This window comes from Oncorhynchus gorbuscha, linkage group LG10 (assembly GCF_021184085.1).
Source record: "Oncorhynchus gorbuscha isolate QuinsamMale2020 ecotype Even-year linkage group LG10, OgorEven_v1.0, whole genome shotgun sequence".
NCBI lineage: Eukaryota > Metazoa > Chordata > Actinopteri > Salmoniformes > Salmonidae > Oncorhynchus > Oncorhynchus gorbuscha.
In genome coordinates, this window is record NC_060182.1 from 32,319,419 (window position 1) to 32,340,452 (window position 21,034).

General features: G+C 44.5%; 2 protein-coding genes across 2 annotated transcripts; both read left to right on the forward strand.

Moving 5' to 3' along the window:
* The first annotated feature begins 3,116 nt into the window (after window positions 1-3,116).
* mdfic2 (MyoD family inhibitor domain containing 2) lies at window positions 3,117-4,274 on the forward strand. Its single transcript, XM_046367657.1, has 2 exons — window positions 3,117-3,330; window positions 4,015-4,274. Exons 1-2 carry the CDS (start codon window positions 3,117-3,119, stop codon window positions 4,272-4,274), a joined length of 474 nt encoding a protein of 157 aa, XP_046223613.1.
* Window positions 4,275-4,698: 424 nt separating this feature from the next.
* LOC124045891 (2-epi-5-epi-valiolone synthase-like) lies at window positions 4,699-20,898 on the forward strand. Its single transcript, XM_046365667.1, has 5 exons — window positions 4,699-4,933; window positions 18,130-18,763; window positions 19,209-19,451; window positions 19,647-19,899; window positions 20,035-20,898. The coding sequence occupies exons 1-5, from the start codon at window positions 4,758-4,760 to the stop codon at window positions 20,109-20,111; spliced, it is 1,383 nt and encodes a 460-aa protein (XP_046221623.1). The 5' UTR covers window positions 4,699-4,757; the 3' UTR covers window positions 20,112-20,898.
* Window positions 20,899-21,034: the final 136 nt, after the last annotated feature.

Sequence of the window (21,034 nt, forward strand, 5' to 3'; positions counted from 1 at the left end):
GGTGTCTGTTTCTCAAACTAGACACTAATGTACATGTCCTCTTGATAAATGATGCACTTGAATTAGTTAACACAACATGCCATTGGAACACAGGAGTGATGGTTGCTGATAATGGGCCTCTGTAGATATTCCATTACAAATCAGCCATTTCCAGCTTTAATAGTCATTTACAACATTGACAATGTCTACACTGTATTTATGATCAATTTGATGTTATTTTAATGGACAAAAAATGTGCTTTTTCTTTTAAAAAACAGGACATTTCTAAGTGGCCCCAAACTTGTGAATGGTAGTGTATGTATAACCTCTGTTGGGATATAATTATTTGTGTAGCCTCCTAATCCCATTTTTTTCCCACTGGCCCAAACATTGCTTTTTGGTCTTATTTACCATTGTATTGTACATTGCCAGATTTGTGCACTAAAAGCTGTCTGTAATAAATGCTGTATCTAAAGTGTGTGTGGTGAATATACAATTTGTAGTATTCATCATTGTGTTTATGTGCAGGTTTGAGTTATGACCTGAGTTGGTTTTAACAGTGTGGTAATGGCCATACTTCAGTGGTCAATATGTGTATATCTAATGGATGACAGGCAATGTGAAGAAGAAGCCAACTCTGTTTGTCAGGAGAAGCGTCTACTGTATAAATGAATGAATTTGCCAGTTGGAAACCCATCGCTTACTGGATTAATTGACACAAACAAACCATATCATTGTGAATGATTGTAATTCAGTGATAATTCTTTCAGCGTTCTGTAAAGTTTGCACTGCATAAAGACAAATCTGTACATAATAGTAATAAGGTTATCCAAGCAATAATAACTCTAGAGAAGTAAAAATACAGATACAACCAGAGAAATTAATCTGAAGGGTGTTTGAACCTGGTCTGGCACAAAGAGAAGATTCAAGTGTGAGACAGGCCTACACAAAATCTATATACACATGCCCTTTGCTATATATGTGGAATATTTTTTATAATTGAATAACTGAGTGTACTCGCCTCATTCAGTTCAGACCATATCATCAACCAGCATGTATGTGTCAACACTGCACCGAGATGGGTATCCTATAATGGCATTTATGTAGGCTATCTGGCTCACTAGACTGGGGTCGTTGGAGTGATAAAATATGATTATACTTGACCAAAGATCATCCTGTCAAACATTTTTGAGCTGCCTGATTGGCTATGGCCCGGATCAATATGGGGTGTGTCTTGTCCTGCAAGTTTACAGAGCACTGAAATGCAAGCTGCGCTTCATCCACACAGGAGGGTCCAGAGGCTTTACAAGTATTGGATGGTTCTTTCTATTTGTGAACAAAGGGAAATACATTTTTTTGTCGACCTTCTAGAAGTTTGTTTCAGGTAAAGTTGATCATATTGAATAAGTATTATCTTACCACTATTATGCATACATGGAATATGATTAGCAAATATTATTTAGGCGTATAAGTTATATTATTAGGTTGCATTGGTATGTGGTAATTTTATTCAACTCTTCAGATGACCACACAACCAAGGACCTCTAACAATGAACCAGATCATGTCAAGGCGGGGAGGGACCAGAGTCCTTTTCTGGAGGGTAAGTCGTTTCAACAGTTGTGTTTGTTTACGGGCTGACTAACCTATTTGTGAGAGCTTGTGTATTAAAAAAAATAATTTTAAATTAAAAAAGAGCAGAGGGTTTAAAGATCTATTTGTCTGGTGAGGGTCATCTTTGTATTTGCTGGGTAATGGTAGTGTCCAGGTATCATAGAGTGGAATACACTGAGTGTATAAAACATTAGGAACACCTGCTCTTTACATGACATAGATTGACCAGGTGAATCCAGGTAAAAAGCTATAATCCCTATTTAATCAACTTCAGTCAGTGTAGATGAAGGGGAGGACAGGGTAAAGAAGGATTTTTAAACCTTGAGACAATTGAGACATGAATTGTGTATGTGTGCCATTTAGAGAGTGAATGGGCAAGAAAAAAGATTTAAGTGCCTTTGAACAGGGTATGTTAGTAGGTGCCAAGTGCACCGGTTTGAGTGTGTCAAGAACTGCACCGCTGCTGGGTTTTTCACGCTCAACAGTTTCCTGTGTTTTTTATATATATATATTTTTAAATCTAACCCTTATTTTACCAGGTAAGTTGACTGAGAACACATTCTCATTTACACCAACGACATGGGGAATAATTACAGGGAAGAGGAGGGGGATGAATGAACCAATTGTAAACTGCAGATTATTAGATGGCCATGATGGTATGAGGGCCAAATTGAGAATTTAGCCAGGACACCGGGGTTAACACCCCTACTCTTACGATAAGTGCCATGGGATCTTTAGTGACCACAGAGAGTTAGGACTCACGTTTACCGTCCCATCCGAAAGACGGTCCCATCTGAAAGACTGTGTATCAAGAATGGTCGACCACCCAAAGGACATCCAGCCAACTTGATACAACTGTGGGAAGCATTGGGGTCAACATGGGCCAGCATCCCTGTGGAACGCTTTCAACACCTTGTAGAGTCCATGGCCCCAACGAATTGAGGCTGTTCTGAGGACAAAAGGGGGTGCAAATCAATATTAGGAAGGTGTTCCTAACGTTTTGTACACTCAGTGTATATCCCAATTGCAGGAGTGCTAAAGCTAAGAAAACGCGGTCCCATTCTACGTTGACTGCTGCAGACTTGTATTATTTAAAGGTCTCTCTGTACATTTCCTTATGGTCATGTTCATGGGAGGAAAGTGGATCCCAATAAAAGCTAAAAAATCAATAGTTTCCCCCTCATTAAACTGGGACTTTCAGCCTGTATACACGCCCTGCTTGGTGAGTCTCGCCTCTCAGAGGCATGTTGAATAATTAACAAACAGAAATGTTTTGATAATGTTACCAAGTATCTCTACTGATGAGCACACATGCCGGGGTGTTACAGCTACATATCCGTATCTACAATACTGGCCTACAGTAGCCGAATACATTCACTTAACATGTTTACTCACCTGGTTGAGTCTCCTAATTTCAGAGTGACCTAAGGTTTTTGGAGCTATATTTGTAGGGAATCATGAAGATGACTTAATGTACTATACTGTATTTAAAGGAGACGTGTCTCGGCCCACAAATTCTGGGGTGATGATCAGCAACAAGGTTGTGGTGAGTGGAGTGCGGAGGCTGAGCACCATCTCTGAGCACGACCCAGACAAGGTAGATACTGACCTCAGCTCTCAGGATCCCATGGGAGGCCGGGAGTGGGGCGGATCCAGTTTCTCACTGTGTTCCAACAAGCACATCAACAACAGTAGCGATCACTTCTCCTCCTTCGAATCCCATCAGCCTGACGCCGGGGGTATTGTTGCTCCTCCTTTCTGAAAATTAAGCTTCAATGGTGAATTTTGTCTAGAGTGTAATTCCATTATCGTAACGATTTCAAGTCTGACAAGTTGAAAAGCCAGAAATATAACAACCATTGTTGATAATGCAGTATCATCTGTATAGTCATACAAACATTTGGGCTCTACTAGTACTTACATCTGCAGCCTTCCTCTAGTGTGATGTAACATCAAATCAAATTGTATTTGTCACATGTGCCAAATACAACAGGACCTTACTGTGAAATGCTTACATACAAGCACTTAACCCACAATGCAGTTCAAGAAAAAGTATTTAGAAAATGTTTACTAGATAAACTAAAGTTTTAAAAAAATGAACACAATAAAATAACAATAATGAGGCTATATACAGGGGGTACCGGTAACGAGTCAATGTGCAGGAGTACAGGTTAGTCACAGTAAAGTAGTAGGGGTAAAGTGACTATGCATAGGTAACAAACAGCGAGTAGATGCAGTGTAAAAACGAATTGGGGGTCAATGTAAATAGTCCGGGTGGCCATTTGATTAATTGTTCAGCAGTCTTATGGCTTGGGGGTAGAAGATGCCAAGGTGCCTTTTGGACCTAGACTTAACGATCCGGTACCGCCTGCCGTGTGGTAGCAACTATTTCACTGATATAATATTTCTCTCCCTGTCCCCAGATGATTGTGCTGCCATTCTACTGGCCTGCCTCTACTGCCGGTTCTATGACATCGTAGTTATGGTGCCAGACACATGTGAGAGAGCTGTAAGCCGCTGTTTCCCCTCGTTCAAATACCTCAACGCGTCCAGGGAGCAGGAGCGGACCAGTGGCTGGTGCAACTGCAGTGTAGAACTGGACTGCAGCTGCTGCAACTCCTGTCAAGAGGGAGCCGAGTTACTGGAACTCGCCATGGAGATCTCTGAAGTCTGCTACCGATGAAAATATCCCCTCAATCAAATTACTCCTTTTGATATGAAGGCCTAAAAGGACTAAACATGCACCTTGTCAATGTTTGTTCTATCAAAATATCAATAACTAGAGATGTCCCATTTCTTAGTTTCAGAGGGAACATGAATATGTTTACAAAGATGGACACTGTGGCTAAAGAGAGCGTTAACTGAGGTATAGAGTGCTTAATAATGATCCCCCTATTGAGCCCCATTAAATATTAACCACCAAGATGCTCCATTCCGCAAACGCTTCAGTTCGGTAACCATGAACAGAAATAAACAGATTGTGCCTAAAAACACCTGCTTCTTCATGATTGATTTTTCAGACTTAAACCTGTCACATAAACAGCCAACAATATTGATGTCTATATTTGGTTTCATTCCCACCCCCCTAGTTACAAGGGGAGGAGTGACCGAGTGCACACTACAGGAGAAAGGTAGAGAATTGGGACGCACTGCATATCCTTCCAAAATGACAGAACCAACTGTATCCCACTCAGTAAATACTCAGGTCATGCAATCACATGAAAACTCTGATAGTGACACGAGCCTACAAACAGAGTACAGCCTGCTGCAAGTGAACGGGGCATGGAACAGACAGACTGGCGGACAGACTCAGAAGGAGGGACGGTTATCAGCTGCTAAAATGTGAGTAGTATGTTCTACTTTGTATTTACATTTTGTATATTTGTTTTGTGGAAAGATATAACACATCTCATAAGCATGACAGGTCATCTTGCTGAATGGCAGGGCAAAGAGAAAGGGAGTATACTTCTGGTTCCAAATCTTAGGAATCAAATGAGTTAATACTTTTGATTCATGTTGATTTAAACAATATATGTTATTTTAGAAGAGGGAATATTTTAATCTCACAAGATTTTTTTAATATTTGTTGCCTCAATGTGAGTCAGAGGTCCTTTTCATAAATGACTCTGTTGACATGGGATATCTTTCTATTTTGGGCACAGCTGACATTTCGTCGGTGTACAGTAGACTAGTAGACCACCAGTAAAAAAGCTGTTTAACAGTATGTAATTTTGTCTGTACATACACCTTTATTTTGCATCCCAACTAACCTACCGGGAGTCTATGTTCTTGTTGACAGTGTAAGTGTTATAATATTGTGTGCATTAAAGACTTTAGAAGTTAAGTGCGTATTTATAGAAAAGTTTGTGGCCATACGCACATCCTTAACTTAGGTGCTGGGATAAGGAAGGCCCGCACACTGTTTATGCCCCCAATTCACTACTTTACTAACAACAATCTTCGACCAAGGTAAAGACAGTTTCAGGTTGGATATTCAACAGATATTTGCGCTTTCAAACCTCAATAGCTTTCAAACCACTTGAGCCACAGACTCCAAATATCTGTCATGACGTTGGAAAAATCTTATTTTCACGATTTGGACATTAATTTGCTTTGAAAAGCTAATAAACGTGGAAATGTGAGCAGCATTTTGTATTCCTAGTTGAATTAGTTAGGGAGCATAAACAAAGTACAAACTTGTTTTACATTTGAATTTCAATAGCTCCTTGGTCATGTGACCTACTGACTTCAGAATGTCCACTCATTGGGTCTACACATTGTACGCACTTTAGCTTGTCCATTTTCATCTCACACAATTTTACATGAATTTTTCAAACCTTCTAATTTCAATAGATCCTTGGTCATATGACCTACCTACTCCAAACAATGTTCAGAATGTCCACTGACAACCCTTCTATAATGCACACCCTTTAGTTTGTCCATTTCCATCTCAAACGTTTTTACATGATGAGCTTTGAGGGTACTATGGTGTTGAATGCTGAGCTGTAGTCAATGAATAGCATTCTCACATAGGTGTTCCTTTTGTCCAGGTGGGAAAGGGCAGTGTGGAGTGCAATGGATATTGCATCATCTGTGGTTCTGTTTGGGTGGTATGCAAATTGGAGTGGGTCTAGGGTTTCTGGGATAATGGTGTTGATGTGAGTCATTACCAGCCTTTCAAAGCACTTCATGGCTACGGACGTGAGTGCTACGGGTCTGTAGTCATTTAGGCAGGTTGCCTTTGTGTTTTTGGGCACACGGACTATGATGGTCTGCTTGAAACATGTTGGTATTACAGAGTCAATCAGGGACAGGTTGAAAATGTCAGTGAAGACACCTGCCAGTTGGTCAGCACATGCCCGGAGCACACATCCTGGTAATCCGTCTGGCCCCGCAACCTTGTGTATGTTGACCTGTTTAAAGGTCTTACTCATGTCGTCTACGGAGAGTGTGATCACACAGTCGTCCGGAACAGCCGATGCTCTCATGCATGCCTCAGTGTTGCTTGCCTCGAAGCGAGCATAGAAGTGATTTAGCTCGTCTGGTAGGCTCGTGTCACTGGGCAGCTCGTGGCTGCGCTTCCCTTTGTAGCATGTAATAGTTTGCAAGCCCTGCCACATCCGACGAGCGTCGGAGCCGGTGTAGTATGATTCAATCTTAGCCCTGTATTGACGCTTTGCCTGTTTGATGGTTCGTCGCAGGGCATAGCGAGATTTCTTGTAACCTTTCTTGTAAGGTTATAGAGTCCCGCACCTTGAAAGCGGCACCATTGGCTCAGTGTGAATGTTGCCTGTAATCCATGGCTTCTGGTTGGGGTATGTACTTACAGTCACTGTGGGGACGACGTCCTCGATCCACTTATTGATAAAGCCAGTCACTGATGTGGTGTACTCCTCAATGTCATCAGAAGAATCCCAGAACATGTTCCAGTCTGTGATAGCAAAACAGTCCTGTAGTTTAGCATCTGCTTCATCTGACCACTTTTTTATAGACCGAGTCACTGGTGCTTCCTGCTTTAATTTTAGCTTGTAAGCAGGAATCAGGAGGATAGAGTTGTGGTGGGATTTACCAAATGGAGGGCGAGGGAGAGCTTTGTACGCGTCTCTGTGTGTGGAGTACAGGTGATCTAGATTTTTTTCCCTCTGGTTGCACATTTAACATGTTGATATTTAACTGATTTAAGTTTCCCTGCATTAAAGTCTCCGGCCACAAGGAGCGCTGCCTCTGGGTGAGTGGTTTCCTGTTTGCTTATTTCCTTATACAGCTGACTGAGTGCGGTCTTAGTGCCAGCATCTGTTTGTGGTGGTAAATAAACAGCCACGAAAAGTATAGCCGAGAACTCTCTAGGCAACTAGTGTGGCCTGCAATTTATCACAATATACTCTACTTCAGGCGAGCAAAATCTAGTGACTTCCTTAGATTTCGTGCACCAGCTGTTGTTTACAAATATGCACAGACCGCCCCCCCCTCTCGACTTACCAGAGTGTGCTGTTCTATCCTGCCGGTGCAGCGTGTATCCCGCTAGCTGATTATCCATGTCGTCATTCAGCCATGATTCCGTGAAACATAGGATATTATAGTTTTTAATGTTTCCTGTTGGTAGGATATTCATGATCGTACCTCATCTAGTTTATTGTCCAATTATTGCACGTTGGTGAGCAATATTGACGGTAACGGCAGCTTTCCTACACGCCTTCTGCGGGTCCTGACGAGGCACCCGGCTCGCCTTCTGCGGGTCCTGACGAGGCACCCGGCTCGCCTTCTGCGGGTCCTGACGAGGCACCCGGCTCGCCTTCTGCGGGTCCTGACGAGGCACCCGGCTCGCCTTCTGCGGGTCCTGACGAGGCATCCATCCTCTGTACCTGCGTCGCTTCTTCTTGCGAATAACTGGGATGTCGGCCCTGCCGGGTGTTTGGAGAATATCATATTCCTCACTTTGACATGAGGGGGTCACAGTCACCCCACAGGTGATTTGAGTGCGACCGTGAGAGGTGGGTACGGTCCTTTGTATTTCATCAAGTTGACATTCAGGGATTTGTGCCCAGTGGGAACCTAGGCTTCTTGCGTCCATTTTATGGTTCCGCAGCAAATCAATGAGTGTGGATGGTACTACTCACATCAGATGTAGGAATCCCTCCCCAGACAAGCTGGAGATACCTCTCCCCATTTTGTAAGGCATGAGCCAGATCCATGCAATACTCTATCACTGCGGGGCCAATGGGTTTAGTCTCCGCCTCAAGTCTAGTGAGCGTAGGGGAGACCTCCCCATCTACAATGTGTGGGGCCGGCGAACGCCATAGCTGGGGAGATCCGCGAGAAGGGCGCATCCAGAGTTTCCGCCGCCAACCGCCGGACCCAACCCCCCACCGATCCGCGTTCAGCCCACTGACAGACACCACCCCAACGAATCCCCACACGTAGCCCCTTGCGAGACCGCGAGATGGGCCGCACAACAAACTTCCAACGGTGGCGAGAGGAGGGCTGCGGAGCGACTGCTCCCCCAACCACGGCTCGAGCCCCGCTTCGCACCCCATCCCAACCGACCCAGCACTTAGAGCCAATCCTTATCCCGAAGTTACAGATCTTTTTTGCCAACTTCCCTTATCTACATTGTTAGAACATGCCAGATGCTGTTCACCTTGGAGACCTGCCGTGGAGATGGGTACAGCCCGGCGTGAGATTTACACCCTCTCCCCCAGATTTTCAAAGGCCAGGGAGCTCACCGGATGCGCCGAAACCGCGACGCGTTCCAGAGCTTGGGCCCCTCTCTCGGGGAGATCCCATTCCAGGGTGCCCTGCCCTTCATAAAGAAAAGAGAATTCTCCCCAGGGCTCCTGCCAGCTTCTCCCGGATCGGCCGCGTTCCCGCACTGGATGCCATGCTGCGCTCATTTCCGTCAGTCGGTGGAAATTCTGAAAGTAGTTTGAGGTCAGTAGGTCACATTACCAAGGAGCTATTGAAATTAGAAAGTTTGAAAAATTAATGTAAAAACATGTGAGATGAAAATGGACAAACTTAAGGGTGTGCACTATAGAAGGGTAGTCAGTGGACATTCTGAACCATCTTTGAGGTCAGTAGGTCACATGATTAAGGAGCCATTGAAATTTGAATGTTTTAAAAAGTACTGTAAAACGTGTGAGATGAAAATGGACAACCTAAAGGTTGTGCAATGTGTACATTCTGAACCGTGTTTGTGTCCAGTAGGTCGCATGACCAAGGAGCTATTGAAATTTGAACATTTAAATATATTCAAATAGTGTGAGATGTAAATCTACAACACAAAAATGTGTGCAATGTGTGTCTATGCCATCGGGTTAGCTAGAACCAGTTTTCAAAGTTTTAGGAGTAATGTTTAAAGAGTTATTGAAATTTGTAAAAATGTATTTGTCACTATGTTTACGGTCCTTAACTGCTGTTGGTGGACGTAAGGAAAACTATCCATCGAATATCCAACCTGAATCTGTCAATCTTTGTCAGGTCAAACATACTGAGTGCTCACATCCCAAGATATACACATTTCAACTCACATGACCATGGTGGATGTGGAAACAATTACATTTCCTTTTGCACATAGTCAATCATAATCACAGAGGTACATATAGACATGAATTATTATATACATACAGATTGGTAGTTCAAACCTAAGCAACAGTACAACAACAAAAAAGTCAGATATATATTATGTTGCAAACTGTTGGAATATCCTCCCATGCAGGACGCACGGTGGCTGTAGATATAATTACAGAGACTTATTTCAAAAACAATTTATGTTTAAAAAAGAAAGTTTTATTTAGCCTTTATTTAACCAGGTAGGCGAGTTGAGAACAAGTTCTCATTTACAACTGCGACCTGGCCAAGATAAAGCAAAGCAGTGCGACAAAAACAACAACACAGAGATACACATGAGATAAACAAACGTACAGTCAATAATACAATAGAAAAATCTATGTACAGTGTGTGCAAAAATAATAAGGTTAGGGAGGTAAAGGCAATAAATAGGCCATAGTGGTGAAATAATTACAATTTAGCATTAACACTGGAGTGATGGATGTGCAGATGATGATGTGCAAGTATGTGCAAGAGAGATATTGGGGTGCAAAAGAGCAACAACAAAAAACAATATGGGGATGAGGTAGTTGGGTGTGCTATTTACAGATGAGCTGTGTACAGGTACAGTGATCGGTAAGCTGCATGTACCTAATTTGACATCAATGAGATGGGTACATATACTGTAGTAGTTACAGAAAATATAATATATACATATGTACAAAATGACCAAGTGGAGGCCTGGATGGCAGGACAAATCCAGTGTTTTAGAGGTGCCTGAGAAATGGGAATACTCTAATTTTGCCAGAATGTTTCAGAACGGCCCAGCCCCGAAGGCGCCCTACCTGAAAAATTATATGAGAAACAGTGACATACAAAAAAAGATTGCAGTTTTGAAACTGCAGTAAAAATGCAGTAACTGCAGTAAAAGTGCAGTAACTGCAGTCGACTGGGGCATTTTCGACACAGTAATTGTAGAATTATTGCTGTATAACTGCAGCTATCCTGCAAAATTACTGCAGTAAAAAACACTTATTTTGGATGCAGTATTTGCAGCACACTGCAGATATACTGCAATCCAACTACAGTTATACTACAGTAATCCTGCACTTTGACTGTAATCTTTTTTTGTAAGGGTCAGAATGATTTAAAATGATAAATCCCATATTGATCTTTCATTCAGGGAAACCCAAGCTGTGCTGTGTAGTAGGCCTACTACAGTACTATTGAAACATAAACGGAGTCAGAAATTCACAGGTTTCGTATTATCCCCTATTTCTTCATGTTTTTGTTATTTTCAGAAAAACAACAACATTGTATGTTCTAATCCATAACAATGCTTAAACCACATCAGGATACCACGTTTGAGGTCTGGGGAAAATCTAAGACATTTCATTCAGGCACCTAGCACCATTGTTTGATTAGCAGTGTTTCTGTAGCACATGAGATGGAGTTTTCAAAATAAATGGCCACTGGATTGATGGAAATAATCATTATGATATCATTCTGATAGGCTACTTTGTAGCTAGTTAACATTTAATTGAGGTTTTAGGAAAGACTTTCCATCTACCGGAAGACTTTACACTTGTGTGTATAAGGTAATTGTTGTGAAATTGTTAAGTTCGATTACTTGTTGGATATTACTGCATTGGCGGAACTAGAAGCACAAGCATTTCGCTACCCTCGCATTAACATCTGCGAACTATGTGTATGTGACAAATAACATTTGATTTGATTTGAGACGCTTAGGCCTGTCATTAGCATCACTATGTGTCATGTTACTTAATTGTTTGAAACCTGGACGTTTGAATTCATAATATGAGGCAAGCTTACCTTGCTTCAAAGTAGCCTATAGCTAAAATCCAACCATAGAAACGTGGAGGCAATTATTTTATAGACTTCCTCATATGCATTCTCCTGTTCTATTGGTTTTATTTAAACTTTCTTTCATTGTCTAGCAGCCAAAGGCATTATCCTAATTATATTAGTAACCCATGATAGTTGTTGTATCTTTAAATCCCCGCTCTTTCTTTCTAATGTTTCCATTTCTGTCAATGAAACCGCTTGCATTTTAGAACGGTGTTTTGGTTCAGACCTTTAGGAGACATGGCGGTCAAACTGTGAATCAAATGCAGTTCTCTTCTCAGTAATAGATTATCGGTATCTCCCCCCATCCTTTGAGAATTAACATGATTGATTCCAATGTATCTCAGAGAGCTGATGATGTGACGAGCCTCCATGAAATATGCAGCCACAGGGTTTCTCTGGTCAAAAGTCCTGATATTACTCACGTGTTCTGCTTTCCTTGTTTAGACAGCTCGTTTCATTTTTTCCTACAAAGCACAGACCACCAATACACTTGATCAGGTATACCACATATTTTGTGGAAGACGTAATGATGCCCTTAATTTTAATCTTAATGCCCCCGTGACAGGATGATTGAACGTGGGTCATTTGTTCGTAAAGTTACACTGGGTAGGCCTACATCTACCACATATGTAATTACTGTCTAGCACATTGTCTCGGAAGGTGCTACGTGGCACCGGTGGAAGATCAGACCTCGCCAGCAGTTGGCTGATGTTTGGGGCGTGTCTGAAGACCTACTCGTGACGGTTCCTTAAACGTCTTTTCCAGTTGTGGATCAGTGATCAAGATGTGCCAGTGTTTTTTTAATGATGTGGTCGAACTGTTTGTGAAGTGGGGAGTAATTGAAGAAGGCATTGAACTCGTTTGTCAGGGGCAGGGGCGCCGCCAGGGATTTTGGGCCACATGAAAAGACTCCTCACCACATCAACCCTGCGCAATTGCTGTAACCACCCACCTCCAGAACCCAATTGATCCATTCAAAGCTTTAAATAACTCCACCTTTGCAGGCTTGCAACTCTCTTGTAGTCCAATATTTAACGTCCGATATTTACTGACAGTGAGCTGTGAATATATAACACTGTGCAGACATGCATGCAACATTCTGCATACAGTGAAATGCAGTATTTGATGCAAGACTGATACCCTCTATAAGAAATGTGTAATGATCTTCGTCTGTTGTTTGTAGAAAGTCAGACCGAAATGCAGCGTGTAGGTTACTCATGACTTTTAATGAAGCTAATACGGTACATGAAATAAGGGAAGAAGAAAACAACAAACGAATGAAACTAATACAGCCTAACTGGTGACTAACACTAAGACAGGTACAATCGCCCACGAAATACAACGCGCACTCAGGCTGCCTAAATACGGTTCCCAATCCGAGACAACTAGAATCAGCTGACTCCAATTAGGAATCGCCTCAGGCAGCCAAGCCTAACTAGACACACCCCTAATAATACACACTCCCAATTAATACAAACCCAATACGAAATAACAACATATAAACCCATGTCACACCCTGGCCTACCCAAACATATAACAAAAACACAAGATACAATGACCAAGGCGTGACAAAATGTGCTAAAGACCATATTTTACAGTCTAGATGTAATTTAAATGGTAAAAATATTGAATGGAAAATTCTCTTAACATTAATGAATAACTTAAAATAAATATAACTTGAATATACATGAACCTCTCAATTAAAATAAATTAACATTATCATCTATAGAATGATATAACAAACAAAATAATACAATCAGCAGCAGATTTTTAACTAAGTATACATACCAAATAGAAAATAATCAGCTGTTAAAGTGTAAAATTGAAAACAAAATGGAAATGAAAAGGCCTGATGATGGCGCTAGAGGAAAGGTCAAGGGGTCACCAAATCAATAGGTTTCTTCCACTTGGGGTCTTGATTGTGCACAACAAAGTTTATGGCAATCCAGCCATTACTTTGAGATATATCTTGTTCTCAGTCTGTTCTCAGTCTTGTTCTCAGCCTGTGGGCATCGTTTGTAGTGATCCAATATCCATAGCCATGCCATTAAACAGTTATCTCTGGCCCTTGCTCAGCCTTACTCACCAACAGCCTTCTTACCAGCAAAGTCACTGATCAAGTCTTTAAAGTCCAGCTTTCTAGCTAACTGACTTTCAATGGACAGTATGGCAAGACTGCAAAGCTTGTCCTGGTACATAGTGGACATCAAATAGTTTTTTTGAATCAGTTTTAGCTTAATGAAAGCTCTCGCCACCAGCAACAGTCACAGGCAGTGTGCAAAATCTGCGTAAAGCAATGCCCACTTCTCCAAAAATGCTTTGCAGCTGCATCTTACAAATTGCATTCAGGAGACCAAGAGGGGACAAGTTAGGGGGGAAAGAGGCAGCATATACAGTGTTCAGGAGACCAAGAGGGGACAAGTTAGGGGGAAGTGGCAGCATATACAGTGTTCAGGTGTCAGGAGACCAAGAGGGGACAAGTTAGGGGGGAAAGAGGCAGCATATACAGTGTTCAGGTGTCAGCAGACCAAGAGGGGACAAGTTAGGGGGGAAAGAGGCAGCATATACAGTGTTCAGGTGTCAGGAGACCAAGAGGGGACAAGTTAGGGGGGAAAGAGGGAGCATATACAGTGTTCAGGTGTCAGGAGACCAAGAGGGGACAAGTTAGGGGGGAAAGAGGCAGCATATACAGTGTTCAGGTGTCAGCAGACCAAGAGGGGACAAGTTAGGGGGGAAAGAGGCAGCATATACAGTGTTCAGGTGTCAGGAGACCAAGAGGGGACAAGTTAGGGGGGAAAGAGGGAGCATATACAGTGTTCAGGTGTCTTACTTCATTATGAAACGAAAGGTGTAAGGTCTCTGGAATACTTCATGATCAGTGGTTGGCACACAGAAGGGACTTTGTCCTCACTAATCTGATCAACTTTCAGAACAGCAGAAAATGATTCTACAATTTTTGCAGTGGTGTGGAACCTAATGTCCAAGTCACGTATGATGTTGTCCATAGCAGTAAAAAAACACTGTGTTCTGAAACACCATTGCTGTCACACCCTGACCATAGTTTGCTTTGTATGTTTCTATGTTTTGGTTGGTCAGGGTGTGAGCTGAGTGGGCATTCTATGTTACATGTCTAGTTTGTCTAGTTCTATGTTTGGCCTGATATGGTTCTCAATCAGAGGCAGGTGTTCTTCATTGTCTCTGATTGGGAACCATATTTAGGTAGCCTGTCTGGTGTTGGGTTTTGTGGGTGATTGTCCTTGTTACTGTCTCTGTGTGACTTTGCACCAGTATTAGGCTGTTTCGGTTTTCGTGGTACGTTTATTATTTTTGTATTTGATTCGATTCGTGTTTACTTTGTTTCATTAAACATGGATCGCAATAGCCACGCCGCATTTTGGTCTGACTCTCCTTCACATACAGAAAACCGTTACAATTGCTGCACTGTCCTGACCTCTTGAGAGGTCTCATCATGGAATCTCTTCCTTTTCCTCTGGGGGCTGTGTTCCTTGCTAAATGGAGGCGCAACATCTATTTGCGTCGCAATCCGTGTTGCCTCAGACAGGAGAGACTTCCATCTTTCAGAGCCTGCATCTCTTCCTTTAAGGCTCTGATATTGGCTGCCTCTGTGTCAAGTGAGATTTTTCCTGACTGGAGAATCACATTCCTGTCCTCAAAGCATTGCAGTACATGTAATTATGCCAACCGACATGTCATTCAACACAATGCTGCTCACCTCCTTCTTCAGTTGGAAGTAGGGCTGGTTCAGGGGTATGGGGATGGGGTGACAGGGCTGGTTCAGGGGTATGGGGATAGGGAGACAGGGCTGGTTCAGGGGTATGGGGATGTGGTGACAGGGCTGGTTCAGGGCTATGGGGATGTGGTGACAGGGCTGGTTCAGGGGGTGGGGATGGGGAGACAGGGCTGGTTCAGGGGGTGGGGATGGGGAGACAGGGCTGGTTCAGGGGAGTGGGGATGGGGAGACAGGGCTGGTTCAGGGGTGTGGAGATGGGGAGACAGGGCTGGTTCAGGGGTGTGGAGATGGGGAGACAGGGCTGGTTCAGGGGTATGGAGATGGGGAGACAGGGCTGGTTCAGGGGTATAGGGACGGGGACGGGGAGACGGCTGGTTTAGGGGTATGGGGACGGGGAGACAGGGCTGGTTCAGGGGTATGGGGATGGGGAGACAGGGCTGGTTCAGGGGTATGGGGATGGGGAGACAGGGCTGGTTCAGGGGTATGGGGATGGGGAGACAGGGCTGGTTCAGGGGTATGGGGATGGGGAGACAGGGCTGATTCAGGGGGGGGATGGGGATGGGGATGGGGGGGAGACAGGGCTGGTTCAGGGGGTGGGGATGGGGAGACAGGGCTGGTTTAGGGGTATGGGGATGTGGTGACAGGCCTGGTTCAGGGGGTGGGGATGGGGAGACAGGGCTGGTTCAGGGCTATGGGGATGGGGTGACAGTGCTGATTCAGGGGTGTGGAGATGGGGAGACAGGGCTGGTTCAGGGGTATGGAGATGGGGAGACAGGGCTGGTTCAGGGGTATAGGGACGGGGACGGGGAGACGGCTGGTTTAGGGGTATGGGGACGGGGGAGACGGCTGGTTTAGGGGTATGGGGACGGGGAGACAGGGCTGGTTCAGGGGTATGGGGATGGGGAGACAGGGCTGGTTCAGGGGTATGGGGATGGGGAGACAGGGCTGGTTCAGGGGTATGGGGATGGGGAGACAGGGCTGATTCAGGGGGATGGGGATGGGGATGGGGAGACGGGGCTGGTTCAGGGGGTGGGGATGGGGAGACAGGGCTGGTTTAGGGGTATGGGGATGTGGTGACAGGCCTGGTTCAGGGGGTGGGGATGGGGAGACAGGGCTGGTTCAGGGCTATGGGGATGGGGTGACAGTGCTGGTTCAGGGGGTGGGGATGGGGTGACAGTGCTGGTTCAGGGGGTGGGGATGGGGAGACAGGGCTGGTTCAGGGGGTGGGGATGTGGAGACAGGGCTGGTTCAGGGGGTGGGGATGGGGAGACAGGGCTGGTTCAGGGGGTGGGGATGCGGAGACAGGCCTGGTTCAGGGGGGGGATGGGGATGGGGAGACAGGGCTGGTTCAGTGGGGTGGGGATGTGGTGACAGGCCTGGTTCAGGGGGTGGGGATGGGGAGACAGGGCTGGTTCAGGGGGTGGGGATGGGGAGACAGGGCTGGTTCAGGGGGTGGGGATGGGGAGACAGGGCTGGTTTAGGGGTATGGGGACGGGGAGACAGGGCTGGTTTAGGGGTATGGGGACGGGGAGACAGGGCTGGTTCAGGGGTATGTGGATGGGGATGGGGAGACCGGGCTGGTTCAGGGGTATGGGGATGGGGAGACAGGGCTGGTTCAGGGGTATGGGGATGGGGAGACGGGGCTGGTTCAGGGGGTGGGGATGGGGAGACAGGGCTGGTTCAGGGGTATGGGGATGGGGAGACAGGGCTGGTTCAGGGGTATGGGGATGGGGAGACAGGGCTGGTTCAGGGGGTGAGGATGGGGAGACAGGGCTGGTTTAGGGGTATGGGGACGGGGAGACAGGGCTGGTTCAGGGGTATGGGGATGGGGAGACAGGGCTGGTTCAGGGGGGTGAGGATGGGGAGACAGGGCTGGTTTAGGGGTATGGGGACGGGGAGACAGGGCTGGTTTAGGGGTATGGGGATGGGGAGACAGGGCTGGTTCAGGGGTATGGAGATGGGGAGACCGGGCTGCGGAGTCTGAAGCTGCATGTGTTGGGCCTGGCTCCAGGCAGGGGCAGGGACAACTGATTTAGTATAAATAGCTTGCTAAAACTTTGCCTGCATTGATTAAATGTCGGCTAAAAGAGGAGCGAAATGTAAACAATTTTCTGTGGAGATATTAATTAAGTAACTAATGTTAGAGGAGCAAAAGTAGCTTGTTTGTCAGTCACTCTGTGTACTACAGATCCTGCGAATGTGACTGTATTAGCTGATAAGGAGGCTCTTTATCAGGGGAGTAGGGTGCAAGCAATCTCCGCGTAACAGTGAATTCCTGTCCGTTGGCTTTCTGTATAGGTCTGTGCTAAAGCCACCACACTCCCTCTTTATCAAAATGTCACGAAAACGTGTTTAATTCGCATCAAAGGTGAAGGTGAATTGCAGATGTTCACTACTTGTATTGATGGAATGGAATTGATGAAGTTCCTCTGCTGTGTCCTGGAATAGAAGGAATACAGCATCAATTAAGCGTTTCCAGAGCTTGATATGGCGAAATAATGGATTGTTAGGGCTGTAAATCACATTTCTCTCAAACAACCCCTGCATACAGATTAGCATAATTCGGTGTAATTTTACTGCCCATAGCAGGTCCCTTCTATTGAATGAACATGTCATTTTCAAACGTGAAAAAGTTCTTAGAACAATCTCAGTCAGTTCAACAATACATTTAGTGCTAGGGAGTGTACCAGTTGGTTGTTAACTAAGATAGTGTGCCCATAGCTCCTAGGCCTCCCTGGTGGGGGACGTTTGTATACAGGGACTCAACATCAAATCAGGGTTAGTATGTACAGTATTAATAGTCAAGACATTCAAACCTGCCACTATGACAGTTGTTGTGATCACTTACCATTTCTGCTGGCTCCTCATGCAGTTTCCAGAGCACCTCAGAACATGGCCTCTCCTGGACAGTGGTCAGCCCTATTGTGTTCACCTACAGAGTGATCCAATGCCACAACCTGCTGGATGTTGGGAATGACACACTGCTATGTGGTCATATAGAGGACCAGGATGAGCTCAAGTCCTTCAGAAGCAACACCAAGCCCATCAAACGCTTCATTGTCATTGATGAGACAGTCAATCAGCTCTATGGCTCCCAGGTCACCAGGTATTTTGAGGCCAGAAATGTTCTTTATAGGATCCTCCCACTGCCCACTACAGAGGAGAACAAGTCCATGGAGCTTGTGACCAGGATTCTGGAGGAGGTCCACAAGTTTGGCATAGACAGGCGCTCTGAGCCCATTATTGCTATTGGAGGCGGGGTGTGTCTGGATGTGGTGGGCCTAGCTGCTTCTCTCTACCGGAGGCGAACCCCCTATATCCGTGTCCCGACCACCCTGCTTTCCTACATTGATGCCAGTGTGGGGGCCAAAACTGGAGTCAACTTTGCCAATGGTAAGAACAAGCTGGGGAGTTACATACCTCCGGTCGCAACATTTTTAGACCGGACCTTCATCCGAACTGTTCCTCGCAGGCAGGTTTCTAATGGAATGGCAGAAATGTTAAAGGTACTCATCATTGCAGCATGGGTACAGTATGCATGTGGGTTGAATACCTGAAAGCACCCTAACACATGACAAACTGAGCATGTCATCTTTCTAAAAGGACTGAGACTGTTGCTGTGTATTTGAGGCATATCTGGACAACAGTTCTTTTGGACAAACATCCCTTAAGAGTAAGGTGTGGTTGTATTTGTTTGCTGTCTTAACAGCAAGGTGTGGTTGTATTTGTTTGCTGTCTTAACAGCAAGGTGTGGTTGTATTTTTTGCTGTCTTAACAGCAAGGTGTGGTTGTATTTTCTTGCTGTCTATTACATGTCTAATACTAATCACTATTACTAATGAAGGAAGAAAGTTAAGCACTTTTTACAAGACTAAATCACCCCATTGATAGTGGCTTACTTCCAAACTCTGTATGGAGCTAATAAATCAGCCATCATTCGTTGTGTTCTAGATGGCTCTGATGAAACACAGGGGCCTGTTTGAGCTCCTGGAGACTAAAGGCAAGTACCTATTGGACTCCAGTTTCCAATCCCATGACAAGATCAGTGGCTGCTGTGACCTGGAAGATGCTGCCTCTTCGTCCACACGGATTGCCATAGAAACCATGCTAGAGGAGTTGGCTCCCAATCTGTGGGAGGATGACCTGGACAGACTGGTGGACTTTGGCCATCTAGTCAGCCCTGAGCTAGAAATGGTAAAGATTTGATCACTGAGTTTATACTAGTGAACGATAAAAAAGTTGTATGGAGGGGATATGAAAGGATGGGGAGAAAGATATCAGGGAAGGTGTGAATGATCAGATATATTTTTGACAAATGAAGATAATTCGACAAATGTGCACACAGTATAACTTCACCTTTGGAATGAACCTTTTTATGCTCCTTTGCAGAAAGTGCTGCCTGCGCTGCTCCACGGGGAGGCGGTGAACATTGACATGTCCTTCATGGTGTACGTGGCCCACCAGAAAGGGCTCCTGACAGGAGAGGAGAAGGCCCGGATCAGCCACTGCATGGTGGGTTTGGAGCTGCCTGTGTGGCACCAGGACTGCACTCTGGCCCTGGTGCAGAAGTCTCTGAGCGAACGACTGAAGCACTCAGCAGGGTCCCTGAGGATGCCTCTTCCCACAGGACTGGGATGTGCAGGTCTGGACATCTTTCCTTTAGGAACACCATCAGGCTGCCTTTTTATGTCAGTCTCAAAACATTCCTAGATATTCCATACAGTATGTGTTTTGTAAGCTCATTAACTATACTGTAGATTCTGTCTCATCTCTACAGAAATCTTCCATGAAATCAGTGATGAAATCCTGTGCCAGGCTTTCAAGATCTGGTGTGATGACCTTGGTTCTTCTTGACATCTGGAGATTACAATATCCACACTGAATACACTGACGCTATGACGAGCTGGTGAAGATGAAATAGTGTGTTTCATATTCAATATGTTTCAGTCAACACACATTTACGTGAAGTCTAAATATGAATAATAAATATACAGTGCCTTCAGAAAGTGTTCACATCCGTTGACTTTTTCCTAATTTTGTTGTGTTACTGGCCGAATTTAAAATAGATTAAATTGAGATTTCTTTGGTAATTGGCCGACACACAATACTCCATAATGTCAAAATGGAATTATGTTTTTCGAAATGTTTACAAATGAATAAAAAATGAAAAGCTGAAATGTCTTGAGTCACTAAGCTTTCAACCTTTGTGTTATGGCAAGCCTAAATATGTTCAGGAGTAAAAATGTGCATAACAGGTCATGTAAGTTCCATGGACTCACTGTCTGCAATAAGTGTTTAACATGATTTTTGAATGACTACCTCATCTCTGTACCACACAGATACAATTATCTAAAGGTCCTTCAGTCGAAAAGTGAATTTCAAACACAGATTCAACCACAAAGACCAGGGAGGTTTTCCAATGCTTCACAAAGAAGGGCACCTATTGGTAAAAAAGCAGACACTGAATATCCTCTTGAGGATGGTGAAGTTATTAATTGCAGTTTGGACGGTGTATCAATACGCCCAGTCACTACAAAGATAAAGGCGTCCTTCATAACTCAGTTGCCGGAGACGAAGGAAACTGCTCAGGGATTCCACCATGAGGCCAATGGTGACATTAAAACAGTTATAGAGTTTAATGGCTGTGACAGGAGAAAACTGAGGATGGATCAACAACATTGTACTTACTCCACAATACTAACCTAATTGACAGAGTGAAATAAAGGAAGCCTGTACAGAATAAAAAATATTCCAAAACGTCCTGAATACAAGTGTTA

Bases quoted from the DNA above. Each gene is read 5' to 3' on its own strand.
- mdfic2 (XM_046367657.1), top strand. From the start codon at position 3,117: ATGATCAGCAACAAGGTTGTGGTGAGTGGAGTGCGGAGGCTGAGCACC. The intron at 3,331-4,014 runs GTATTGTTGCTC...CCCTGTCCCCAG, and splicing joins CCATCAGCCTGACGCCGGGG to ATGATTGTGCTGCCATTCTA.
- LOC124045891 (XM_046365667.1), top strand. From the start codon at position 4,758: ATGACAGAACCAACTGTATCCCACTCAGTAAATACTCAGGTCATGCAA. The intron at 4,934-18,129 runs GTGAGTAGTATG...CTCCTCATGCAG, and splicing joins CGGTTATCAGCTGCTAAAAT to TTTCCAGAGCACCTCAGAAC. The intron at 19,452-19,646 runs GTAAAGATTTGA...GCTCCTTTGCAG, and splicing joins TCAGCCCTGAGCTAGAAATG to AAAGTGCTGCCTGCGCTGCT.